The sequence below is a fragment of the Gymnodraco acuticeps genome, unplaced genomic scaffold, assembly GCF_902827175.1.
Source record: "Gymnodraco acuticeps unplaced genomic scaffold, fGymAcu1.1, whole genome shotgun sequence".
NCBI lineage: Eukaryota > Metazoa > Chordata > Actinopteri > Perciformes > Bathydraconidae > Gymnodraco > Gymnodraco acuticeps.
Window position 1 is genome coordinate 180140 of NW_022992158.1, and position 13498 is coordinate 193637.

At 42.4% G+C, this 13498-nt stretch overlaps 1 protein-coding gene across 1 annotated transcript in view; it reads right to left on the reverse strand.

The window, feature by feature from the left end:
* Positions 1 to 2029: 2029 nt before the first annotated feature.
* LOC117538614 (zinc finger E-box-binding homeobox 1-like) overlaps positions 2030 to 13498 on the reverse strand; it is a 65791-nt gene continuing 54322 nt past the window's right edge. The window contains 5 exon segments of the mRNA XM_034204472.1: positions 2030 to 5257; positions 10041 to 10215; positions 10815 to 12255; positions 12257 to 12593; positions 12866 to 12992. Of these exon segments, the coding sequence (XP_034060363.1) occupies positions 4533 to 5257; positions 10041 to 10215; positions 10815 to 12255; positions 12257 to 12593; positions 12866 to 12992 (2805 nt within the window). The 3' untranslated portion in view covers positions 2030 to 4532.

Below are 13498 nucleotides of genomic sequence, written 5' to 3' on the forward strand. Positions count from 1 at the left end.
CTTAAAATGAACTCTAAAATGGACAGGAAGCCAGTGGAGGGGAGCCAGAATCAGAGCACACTGGGCTCACAGGGATGGGGGCAGGAGTTCCAACAAGCCGTTTAGGACAGAGAGTGAATACCTGGTGAATACACATACTATACACAGATGCTGTATGAGAAATCAATGTGATTTTGGAAAATTGCACAATATAAATCTATTCTAGTAGACCTCAACAATGGAATTATGATGAGTAGAAATGGCCAAGACATGGGACCTTTAACAAAAGCATTCCTCGGGGTCATTTCTCAATAACATATAATGGGCTCATTTTAGAGCTCAAATATATAAATGGAGGGCTTTAGAGACAGACAGACAGACAGATATAGATATATAGATACATTGTCTAACTTTTTCAGATACATTTGCTGCTGGTCCAACCACTTCACAACCATGATCTAATACTGGTTTAATTAATTGTATTCAAAAAATAAATTGTATATCTTCAGGCTGAAGCATATGTAATTTCTCTTACCTCTTGCTTTTTGAGGTCAACTTTCTGTTTGATGCCGGCCACTGACCTGGTGTCAGTGTTGCTGCATGAGACACCCGGGGAATAACGGCCAACGTGCTCAAAATTGACATAAAAAATTAAGTAGTTTATGTCTGATTTCCAAGGATATGTTGAGATCTCCATATTAGGTTGAATACTTAAAACGAAAGTTAGTTATAATCAAATATAATCAATTCTATTCTTGTATAACCCACTATGAAAATGCTTCATATTTTATGATTTTCTATATTTACAGTATAAACAAAACACAAGTGGTTTGTTACGTTGAGTGTGTAAGGCTTATTAATGGTTTATGGGTGTCTGATAAGAGAGAGGAGACCGTTTCTTTTTGGAGAAAGACTGAGCCCCCAAAAAGGCGTGTCTTATGCCATAGCCATAGAATATGTCTGGACAAGTCCAGTCCTGTACATCAGAGGCCATGCCCAATTTCCACAAATATGGGTATGGAGGTGGTGGTGGGGGGGGTCCCCTGGTATGCTCTCTCCCTGGAGAGCTGGGGTTTGCCTCGGTAAGGTTCTCTCAACCTTGGTAAATATCGCTTGAATTTCTTTTGTTGAATGCGGAATGAATTGATGTGTGTTGAAAGTTTAGCACCCTGCCACCTGTGAGGAAAGGTCCTCCGAATTCATGCGGGACTAGATGTGTATACGAAATGATTTGTTGAATGCGGAATGAATTGGTGTGGATTTGAAAGTTTAGCACCCTGCCACCTGTGAGGAAATTCCTCCGAATTCATGCGGGAATTGATGTGAATTGATTTGTTGAATGACAGTTTGAATGTGCTTTTTATTATCACCGGTCATTTATGAGGGATGCCTCTAAATTCTGTCGGACGATTTTAAATGTCACAACTGAATTGGGCAGTTGAAGTTACAATTTAGTGTAATAAATATAAAACTGTGAATTGAGGTTTCATATTAGAACATGACCACAGCATGATATGTTTTGTAGGAGTGTCATGTTGTAACAAGAGAAGGTAGAAACCCTGTATAAGTGTGGACCAATTTTTCTTCAAATAAACTGATCCCACCTTTTGGATTGGGACAACTTAAAAGACATCTGCGCTCTCCTCTCCTGCTTAAAAGGTAAGATTGCACCCTGCCACACTCACACTTAGGTAGGGCCACACCTCATTACTGATATCAAAATCCTTCGGGATCGCTTAAACAGATTTAGCGGGTCGTCTGAATTGAAACAGCAGTTAATTGAGCCTGGTTCTCCAGGAGTTAATAGAGGTGAGATTTTGCTGACGTTGGTGGATCTGAGCCAAGCAGTAAACTTACATAGACTCAATAACTTCTGTTCGGTCAATTAGTAGGTCTGGGTAATTTGCCGGAATAAATTATCAGCCCTCCCGACTCCCAAGAATGAGTAACTGCTTGTTATCACATGTCCGTCCTTCCTTAAATATAACATCGCAGCCTTGTGGAAAATTGCTTAAATACCAAGTACAAAGGGAAAGAAGTAACTCGGAAATACTTTCTTATATTTTATTGTGATGGGGAGTCATAAAAATGGAGCAAAACTAAAATATAAACAATACAAAAAAGACAGTGGATTTACAAAGGGTGAGAACAAACGGTATGCAGCCTTCGACAGTACAATGGAACAAGTTGGCACAGAACAGAAAAACATTGTGGCGGGACAATCTTAATTTGGCTTTCGAAATAAAAAGGGAGGCTTCATAACAAGATCCTTCATTAAAACGGCAACTACTCATGCTTTTAAAATCACAGAGTTCAGAATTCAGTAGCTTCAGAACGACGCAAAGCGCGGATGCACAACAGTTTCTATTTCTCATTTCATTCCTGTCTTTTTTCTTAAGCTTAAAACAGAAGTCATGTTTACAGAATACAAGTTTTCTCATGTTTTTTTGTTTTTTGTTAGAACAAACTTCAGCTCCCAGAACCACATTGTGGGCTTTTTTTTTTTGTTTGTCTTGAGATTGTTTTTCATACTAAAATATATTATTGTATCAATTCAAACTACAGTAATGTACACTACAATGTGTAATAAATAACCATAAAAGAAAATATAAAAATAAGACACATAAATATAAAAGGTTTTCTAAAAACTAAACGGGTACATTTTTTTTTATCTGTGAAAAGGGTTCTAATACTGCCATTGTTGAAAAAAAAATAAAAACATACATGAAAAAACAAAGAAATTAAAACAGACACATATTATAAACACTGTTCGGTAAAAGCAACTGAAAACACTTTTTGTCATAGGCCACATTCACTAACGTTTGTTACCTGAAGTGCGGGACAGCTTGCCATAACTCTTCCTTCTTATTTTAACAAGTGCACACGTTTGGCTGAATTTAAAAATCCTTCATTTTAATCACTAATGGTTTTGTATATTTATGTAAACATATTTAAACTGACTTGTGACATAAGTCTAACATATTCTTTAAAAAAAAAGCTTTAAACATCAACTGATTATATCAAATTTACAAGGTATTTTATATCCACAGGTTAGCTCAGTCTGGACTGTATTTCTCAAACTTTTCCACATATTATAAGATTTTAGTAAACTCATCGATTGATATCCAGCTTGTCCTATGTGATGATTTGCTGCTTTTGTCGTTTTATATAACTGTAAAGTTAATATATTTAAATGTTAACATTACTTTCCGGCAAAAACAAGACATCTGAAGACTGCATCTTGGGCTCTTTAAACTATTTTCTGTAACTTTATGAAAAATAACGTGTTAATAAATCCAATATAAATGTCACTTGAAGTTAGTTAAAACCCTAATACTGTTTCCAAGTTTTCATGTGTCATCCACAATTCTCCTTAAGTCCCTAAAATATTTCAATTAATTTCACAAGGAAGTATATTTTAGCAATTGTGACAAATCAGCTGTTCTGTGCAAGTCGCCAAACATTAGTCAATATGGGTCTTGTGTAAGTAACAGAGGGACATAATACTGGCTACATGTGTGAGGAAAGAAAATGATAACACTGTTCAATGGCACTTTTAACAGCACACAGGTCTTGCATAAGGCTGGAGGCATTGGGGTGGAGCAGGGAACAGCCCTGTTCCTTCACATACAGTATGAATTCATATATAAGCTAGTAACACTGAAACACTGACTCAGAAATAAGGAGAAGCTCTGTAAGAGTGGGCGCATGTGTTTTTGGAACCACAGCTGAGCCAATCGAGGTGGAGGCTGCCTTTCAATCTTCACCTGGAGACTCCACCCATTTCAGGCTGCGCCGGGTTGCTAAACATGAGCGCCTGATGCTGGCTTTAAGGTCGTGACTCCACCTTCCCTGATAGGAAACATTTGGTTATGGCATACGGAAGCCACCTTCTGCTCCCAGACTCCCCATCCCGCCCACAACCCTCCCCAATAATACTTTGTTTTCCTTAAGGCTAACAGTCAAACTGAAAACAAAAGTAATGCTAGCTAGCAAAGACTAACACTAACACAAACAACATCTCGCTAGCTAGTGTACGTATATAACACTGAAGGGCATACAATGCATGAGGCATGTATCCGTAGGTAAACCAGGAATACTGTAGTGCAGAGGTTTTTGTTCGTAGAACTCAATAAAATACTGATTTTAGGAAACTTCATTGGCAATAAAAAGGTATAGAAATCTTTCTCATCTTTACAGGTTAAAATGTTTTCAAAGAAAAACAAGATTAGTAACACTGACCAAATGAAAAACAAACAAACAATAAAACAACCTGGGATGTTCAGCAACACGTCTAACAAGTTGATGGGTGAGTTTCAAATCTGTACTTCTATAAACAATTTTTAACACTGATATTTCATTTCCACAAGAAAAAAAAAGTCACTGTTTTACTTTTTTCAAGTTCAGGCACACCTGGGTTTTTGTACACAGTAGTGGACCGTTAAGATCAGGCAACCGCCGTGACTTTGTGGATTTTTCTGCGGTTTTGTCTTAGATAACTCGACTTCAGTAACCGAGGCATTCGAGCTGTCCCCAAGACATTTCTCTCTCCTTTATTTGGCGTCTGTCACCACTTCATCTGCGGGTTCGGCGCTCTCTGACCCCTCCCTGACGCTTTTGTCCGTATTTGCTTCACAGTCGGCACTTTCCTCTATATCCTCACTTGCTGCTTCCTCCTTTTCTTCGGTTGTTTCCTCCATCTCTTCGTCGTCCATGTGATGGTCCCCGACCTCGATCTCCATCACATCACACGCAAGCTCCTTGCCCGTCTTCTCTCCTTCCGCCTCTTCCTCTTCTGTCATGTCTCCCTCCACAATCTCCTCTCCCTCTTCCTCCTCCTCCTCCTCGTCGTCGGTATCGTCAAAGTTACCCTCGTAGATCTCGCACTCGCCGTCATCCACCTGCACGACCCGGATGTCGTCCATACAGATGGCTTCATCGTCGTCGTCCTCCTCTTCCTCGCTCTCCCTCTCGTCTGAGTCCAGTTGGGAGGGCGGGGTCGTGGTCCGGCTGTCCGATTGCAGTCCGGTGCCGGGGCTGCCGAGCTCCGACTGAACACTACGTGGCCCCGCGCCGGAGCCAGTGTCTGGACCGTCCTTCTTGCAGTAGGAGTAGCGGTGGTTCATGTGCTGGGAGTACGATCCGGAGTGAGAGAAACGCTTCCCGCACTTGTCGCACTGATAGGGTTTTTCCCCGGAGTGCAGCCTCGAGTGTTCGATCAGGTGGTGTTTGTGTTTGAAGGCCTTCTCGCAGATGTTGCACTCATGGGGCCGTTTTCCTGCAGATGATAGAAAAAAAGAGTCAGACTCAAACTGCCTATGCCTGCAATATAACACAGACTAGTCAGATTAAAGTCACTGTAAAGTGATTTATGGCATATATACAGAGCAGTGTTTCCCCTACCACCAACGGAGCCAATTATATAGCACCAAATTGCAACTAATCTATATCTACTTTCACTCTTCACATTGAAAATGTGCTCTTTTATTAAATAAACTAAACGCTTTCATTTAAAGTTGTGAGTTTAGTGTTTTTGACCCTAAGAAACACTGATGCATGAATCAATAACAATAATCCACAGCTCCTCTCTCTGCTCCAGAGGATTTAAAAAATATATATCCCAATGCCACTGAGCTGTATCCATAAATCTCTTAACGTGTGCTCAAAATGCACCAGATTGATATGACTCCTGTTGGAAGTTGCGCAACAGCGGTAATTAAAGTTTAAAAGTCTGAAAATGCTACAACTACTGTCACAAACTGGATGAATGTGAAGTATATTGTTAAAGGAGGATGAAAGCGTAATTAAGGAGCACTTTTGGATTGACTTCGATGGTTATTGGACTCAGGATTAATTCATTTGGATTCCCGCTGTATGAAGAAATTAAAGGACGGGAAACAATGGCAGTGGAAACAATTCACAAAGGGATTAAACTGTTTAAAACACATGCTCAAAGTAAGCCGGATTTTGCCGATGTGTTTATGTGGATTCAAAAGTCGTAAATAATCTACAAAATGGAGGAGACCGATCTGATCAGAGCAACTGTGACAAATAATCCAACTGAAACCGGCATGGTCAATAACTATGTTTTTAAAATGCGCTTATCCAGACAAGCCTGGTTTGGACACTTTACAGGGAGAAGAAACATTTATATTAAAGAAAGAATTATACATTTCTGTCTTTTTATGCCTTTAATACTAACTTGAATTTTTATTAAAATTAATTAATCAATTATTTTTTATATTTTATTGTAATAAAGAGACAAGGCTTTTAGTGACAATCATGTATTGCCTTACAATTATATGTAAAAAAAAAAAAATGTTAAAAAAAAAGTCTAAATATGATATTTGGCCTCAAATCATCTGAGGCCTGGCGCCCCCCCCTGCGATCTTTGGCGCCCCCCCAAGGGGTGCGCGCCCCCCAGGTTGGGAACCACTGCCCTAGAGGATGTGAGGTCCACCAAATAAAGCAGGCTCACATGGAGAGGATATTAGATAAGTTTGCCAAGCATTATACACTACACATTTTCTTGGATTGCACCATAGTCCTAACAAATACTTTGTTAGAAAGGCAAGAAAAGGGATTCAAATCGAGAACTATTTCCATTGCGGAGGGCCCACAGAAACCCAGTTTTGTGTCCCCCCCCACAGAAACCCAGTTTTGTGTCCCCCCCCACAGAAACCCAGTTTTGTGTCCCCCCCCACTTCTCAAACCAAAGTAACTTTCTCCCCCCCACCCTGCACGGATCGCCACCATCAGACCGCCCTACCCCGCCCTGGCATCACCCCCCCAAAGCAGTAAACCTAGGGGAAACACTGCAGAGAGATGCCGCCTCAATTTTTAACAGATGACAAGGGGTCAAGTTTTAAGAGCATTCAAACCAGAATATTTTGGAGCCACTGCTTTATAATAATAATAATAATAATAATAAATAATATTTTTATAGCGCCTTTCAGGAAACCCAAGGTCGCTTTACAAGTCGGGTAGGGGGGGGGGGGGAGTAGGGGAAAAAAGGCAGACAGGTTAAGGGGGTGGGGGGGGGGGGGGGAAGTAGCGGAAAAATAAACCTATTAAACTAACTATACAGTGGCGAAAGCCTTGGTAAAAAGGTGCGTTTTGAGGGCTTTTTTGAAAATGTCCAGGGTTGGGGCGCTGCGGATTTCGGGGGGGAGAGAGTTCCAGAGGGTGGGGGATGCCACACTGAAGGCTCTGTCACCAAAAGTCCGCAACCTGGTGCGGGGGGTGGAGAGGAGATCCGCGGGGGGTGGAGAGGAGATCTTATTTATGGTAAATAAGCCTGAAATAATTCACAATTTTACATAAAGATAAGAGTCATGCTGGTTAAAGAACCATTCTCCATCTTTGCTAAGTTGACAAAGGAGTGTTAAGTTCTTCAGGATGCACGTAAACAAGAGTGTTTTTCATTCTTTAAATGAAAGCTGGCACAGTAAGTCAGTCAGTAAAACAATGCCCTTAAGAACAGTTTGTTAGACAGGGCGTGTGAAGTTGTCTGTGGTTTGTGTTTATGTGGACGACGTCATGCCTGAACCAACACCTATGCACAGTAGTGAGGCGCACAGATAACTGTTCACAGACTTTAATAAAAAACACATTCCAATGTGAGTGTAGTTGGAGCTTGAGGGATCGGGTTAATTCACCTCAAGGGTCTCATCTTGATAAATACTGAGGATCCTTCTGAGCTGCTATATTTACAGGCCAGCTGTCCCATAAAAAGTATACCATCTAATGAGAGATGATGTAAAATGTAAAGTCACAGGTTTGAGAACTAGAAATATCTTTGGGCTAAATAGGAAAACAGAAAACGAATAAATGAAACTAGACTTAGTCGAACTAGTAAGTTAGTGTCTATATTAGCGGTTCCCAACCTTTTTAAACTCAGGGCCCACTAAAGAATCTAAACATTTTTCGCGTCCCGCATTCAACCATAAACAACATGGAGGCTAAATAAAGTTCTGATTGGTCAATTCAGAACATGTGACACGTTGTTAATCCAGTAGTAGAGACCGCCGTCAAGGACTGTAATGACCTTTGCTAAGGAGGATCAAGAAAGAGAAAGCAAAGGAGGTTCGAATAAAATTAAAAAACGTAATAATGAAAATGTTTCCACACAAATCCTAATGTTTTGCAAATTATTTGGCGGCCCACTTGCAATGCCTCCCACAGGCTGGGAACCGCTGGTCTATATCATTGTCAGCTAGCTTCAATCCTTCAGCAGTCAGCCTTAACTCCGGACAATTCCCCTTGAGTTTCAGAGCCTGGCATCTGCTCGCCTCCAGTCTGCTTCCCAGCCGCTACCAGCTGCTATGATTCAGCCTGATGTTTCTTACTTTGTCCGTGTTCAGCTCCGATACCTTCAGCCTGATGTTCCCTGCTACTCTCCTGTACTCTGACCCATTGTTTGAAATCACTTTACCTCCTTTTGATTGTCTGTCCCACCCTGAATCTCGTAATCTTAACATTTGAGTATATTTAGTGACCATGTGTGAGCCAACTTTCAATGTTAAGACATACAGTGGGGCAAAACAGTATTTAGTCAGCCACCAATTGTGCAAGTTCTCCCACTTAAAAAGATGAGAGGCCTGTAATTTTCATCCTAGGTACACTTCAACTATGAGAGACAGAATGGGGGGAAAGAATCCAGGAAATCACATTGTAGGATTTTTAATGAATTAATTGGTAAATTCCTCGGTAAAATAAGTATTTGGTCACCTACAAACAAACAAGATTTCTGGCTCTCACAGACCTGTAACTTCTTCTTTAAGAGCCTCCTCTGTCCTCCACTCGTTAACTGTATTAATGGCACCCGTTTGAACTCGTTATCAGTATAAAAGACACCTGTCCACAACCTCAAACAGTTACACTCCAAACTCCACTATGGCCAAGACCAAAGAGCTGTCAAAGGACACCAGAAACAAAATTGTAGACCTGCACCAGGCTGGGAAGACTGAATCTGCAATAGGTAAGCAGCTTGGTGTGAAGAAATCAACTGTGGGAGCAATTATTAGAAAATGGAAGACATACAAGACCACTGATAATCTCCCTCGATCTGGGGCTCCACGCAAGATCTCACCCCGTGGGGTCAAAATGATCACAAGAACGGTGAGCAAAAATCCCAGAACCACACGGGGGGACCGTCAATGACCTGCAGAGAGCTGGGACCAAAGTAACAAATGCTACCATCAGTAACACACTACGCCGCCAGGGACTCAAATCCTGCAGTGCCAGACGTGTCCCCCTGCTTAAGCCAGTACATGTCCAGGCCCGTCTGAAGTTTGCTAGAGAGCATTTAGATGATCCAGAAGAGGATTGGGAGAATGTCATATGGTCAGATGAAACCAAAATAGAACTTTTTGGTAAAAACTCAACTAGACGTGTTTGGAGGAGAAAGAATGCTGAGTTGCATCCAAAGAACACCTACTGTGAAACATGGGAGTGGAAACATCATGCTTTGGGGCTGTTTTTCTGCAAAGGGACCAGGACGACTGATCCGTGTAAAGGAAAGAATGAATGGGGCCATGTATCGTGAGATTTTGAGTGACAACCTCCTTCCATCAGCAAGGGCATTGAAGATGAAACGTGGCTGGGTCTTTCAGCATGACAATGATCCCAAACACACCGCCCGGGCAACGAAGGAGTGGCTTTGTAAGAAGCATTTCAAGGCCTAGCCAGTCTCCAGATCTCAACCCCATAGAAAATCTTTGGAGGGAGTTGAAAGTCCGTGTTGCCCAGCGACAGCCCCAAAACATCACTGCTCTAGAGGAGATCTGCATGGAGGAATGGGCCAAAATACCAGCAACAGTGTGTGAAAACCTTGTATTGAGATGAACTTTTGTTATTGACCAAATACTTATTTTCCATCATAATTTGCAAATAAATTCTTTATAGATCAGACAATGTGATTTTCTGGATTTTTTTCTTCTCATTCTGTCTCTCATAGTTGAGGTATACCTAGGATGAAAATTACAGGCCTCTCTCATCTTTTTAAGTGGGAGAACTTGCACAATTGGTGGCTGACTAAATACTTTTTTGCCCCACTGTACCTGTGTGTTCATATTTGTGCCTGAGCAGGGAGCTGCCCTTCTGGAAGACTTTGGAGCAAAGGTCACATGGGTAGAAGCCGTTTTCCAGCCGTCGCTTCTTCATCAGTGAATCGGAGTCATTCTGCTCCTCCACTGTGGAGACGCCGTCCGACCCGCTGTCCACTTTCTTTTCCAGCTGTGTATGGAAGAAAATTACATTTATCAGTGTGGTCACGTTATCAATCGCCATGTGTAGGGGCATAAAGTTAAAGTGACCATAATTAGTTTAGACTTAATAATAATAATAATAATTAATTGCATTTATTAGAGCGCATTACATATTACACATATCAGACATGTAACAGAGAAAACTGTGAACAATACCCACAGGAGCAAATTAGGATCCCTGTTTAAATGGATTCTCTGGTAGGTCATGACTGTGAATGTTAAGGCTTTTCTACGACTAAGTTGTCTTTGCAGAGCTGATCTGTGGTCAGATTAGTGGTAGTGGTACAGATACAACACATAATGTTTAATAATAATGTTTGTTTTCACACATACATGTAAATATATCTAATATATGACCCAATGTTAATTTTAATATAATTAATTTCTTATTTTATAGTTATTTTATAATTGTATTTTTATCTTTCATTTTATCTTTGATTGTATTAATCTGTGTGAATCTGTGCTGTCCTGATTTTCATTCTTACCCTGTTACTGTTAAACTACTGAATTTCCCCACGGGGGTTAATAAAGGTCAATCATATTTCATCTTATCTTAACACTACCAACCTTATGGCCGTTGAGCACGACAGTCTTGGCTCCAGTGGCGTTGCCGGCCGTAGTGGCGTAGGTGTAGGTGAGTTGTGGGATGAGGATGGTGCGTTTTGTGGTGGTGTTGATGGCGCTGAGACAGCCCATCGTGCCCTGACTGGCGATGGCTACTAATGTGGGCAGCTGTGCGGCAGTGATGACGTTGACAGATCCTCCACTCTGAGGCGTGGTGATGTAGATGGTCCGCCCCTCTAGCTGCTCCTTCCTCAGGCAGGTCAGGTTCAGAGGATGTTCCTGCAGCTTGACAGGAGTCCCGCTCGTTTCTAATGCTGCGATATGTTTAGGGAGGGAGAGGTCGAGCGGCTCGGCCTGGGAGTCCGGGGCATCTGGGTCTTCTGGGTCTTCTGGCTCGCTCTTAACGATGACGAGGTCCCCGGTGTTGAGGCTTAGTGGTGAAGAGTCTGATGGAGAAGAGTTGCCAGATTGTGATGAGGCTTGGTTGGATGTTTCTTTGGAGCTGTCGTTCTCTGCCTCTCCATTCTGGTCCTCTGAGATCGAATTCATGGTTTGTGTCTTTGTTGAAACTGCTGTGGTTTTATTTCCATATTTGCACGCATTTTTCCCAAAGTTCATCTTTACAAACCACTTTCTGACCACATCAACGGGAATACGGACAGACTCTGAGATCTTTGTCAGCTCCTTGTCGCTGGGGTTGGCATCAGAGGCGAAGTACGTCTTGAGGAGTGAGAGGAGATCGTCCACAGGCGGCTCCTCAAGCGTGACCCCCGCCTCGCTCAGCAGAGCAGCGAACGAGGGGTCCAAAGCAGCCGAGTCAACAGCCTCTCCATTGGCTGCTTTACGGTGCTGAAGGAGGTGTAACGCCTCCAGGTTGTCGGGACAGTCATCGCAGAGTAAACATGTACTGATGCTGCTGACTTTTGGCCTTTGATTTGATCGGATCGCTGATGTAATTTCTGTCTGTTTGACTGCCTCTGTCTCCATGTCTGTGATGGCCACTGATTCTGGCTCTCTTTTAACAATGGAGAGGTCGGTCACCTCTGGGGTTGAAGGCCTATCTGTCCTGGTGGGAGTGGGGGCTGCAGCAGTGATGATAGTGGGAAGGAGAGCAGGATTGGTTTTGGCAAAAAGCGATGCAGGCTGGGTAGTGGCAGTGGTGGCGGCTGCAGGGCTGATGCTGTAGTTGATGATGATCTTCGTGGTGCCGTCATGATCCACAAAGGCCGGCAGACTGATGATCTGATGCTGGGGCTGCTGGAGTACAATTCCATGCTTCCCCTGCGTCACCAGCCCGTTAGCTGTCCCCAGCACCTGCCTGAGCACGTTCCCGTCCATCGCCACTTTGAGCACATTCTGCAAGTCGTTCAGATTGATGCTGATGGGCGACATGAGGCCGACTGTGGGTACGACCATAGCCACCCCCGGGGGCAGGGTAGTAACTAGAGCCGGCTGCTCCGGCCCCCCCGTTGGCAGCGACTGAAGTTGCCGTTGCCGCCGTCACAGGCTTGCACTCGTACTCCACAGGTTCAGATTTGATCTGGGTGATGGGCAGCTGCTCCTGGAGGGGTTTGCTTTCAGTCTTCTCTTTAAGAATGTTGCGCGCTGGAGCAATTACGATGGGTGTTGTCTGGGTGGTGGGTGGGGGGGATTTGATCGAGGTCCGAGCGACGCCATTGGGGGGTGCTGCACCTACACACTTCTTACTGCTGATGTGGGAGCTGTAGGAGCCTGAGTGGGAGAATCGCTTCTTGCAGTTGGAGCATTCATAAGGTTTCTCACCTAACAGGGGCAGACAGAGAATCTTTGTTTAAAAAGTGTGTTCTATCAAAACTAAAATGTGTTTGATTCACAAAATGGCCAAATCTGATCAGCTCATTTTCAGATATTTTTATATAGATGGATCAGGACAAAAAGAGAGGGGGTCTTCTTTCCTGTAACTTTCCCAATCTCTTAACACATATTGGGGGACATATGTATGTATAAAAGACATGGAAAAGTGGATTTTGCACAATAGGTGACGTTTAAGTGAAGTAGAGAGAGTGGCAGCTCACCGCTGTGAATGCGCAGGTGCTCCTTCAGGTGGTGCTTGTACTTGAAGGCCTTGGAACATTCGGTACACTTGAACTTGCGGGTTCCACCTGTTCCTCCTGTTCCACCTGTCGACTGGGAAACGTGGCGCTGCAATATTAGATTCAATTCAACTTTATTGTCGTTGCACATAGTACTAAGACAACGAAATGCAGTTAGCATCTCACCAGAAGTGCAAAACAAGCAGCGATATTTAAGTAGGATATAAATATAAACATGTGACGGATATAAACAAACTGATGTCTTCACACTATGAGGACTATAAGGATGTATACACATATATATATAAAAAGCAGTAAAGAAGTTTTATGTGACCAGATGTGTCCGTAACATAGAAAGAGTCTTAATTTGTCTATTGTTAGCAAGAGCATTCATGGGGGTAAAGAATCAAATGTAAGAGAGTGGTAAAAGCTTTGACCTTTAGATTTTATTCATGTTAACTGTATGTCAGTTTAAAAGGAACATTGATTATCTTTTTGACATTGTTTTTTTATTTTTTTATTCATATTTCTATTGAATATTTATATAGAGCAGTGAAATATTGGCGGTACACTGCACGAACAATAAAAATCTATTTGACATTTTAGTTGTTGACT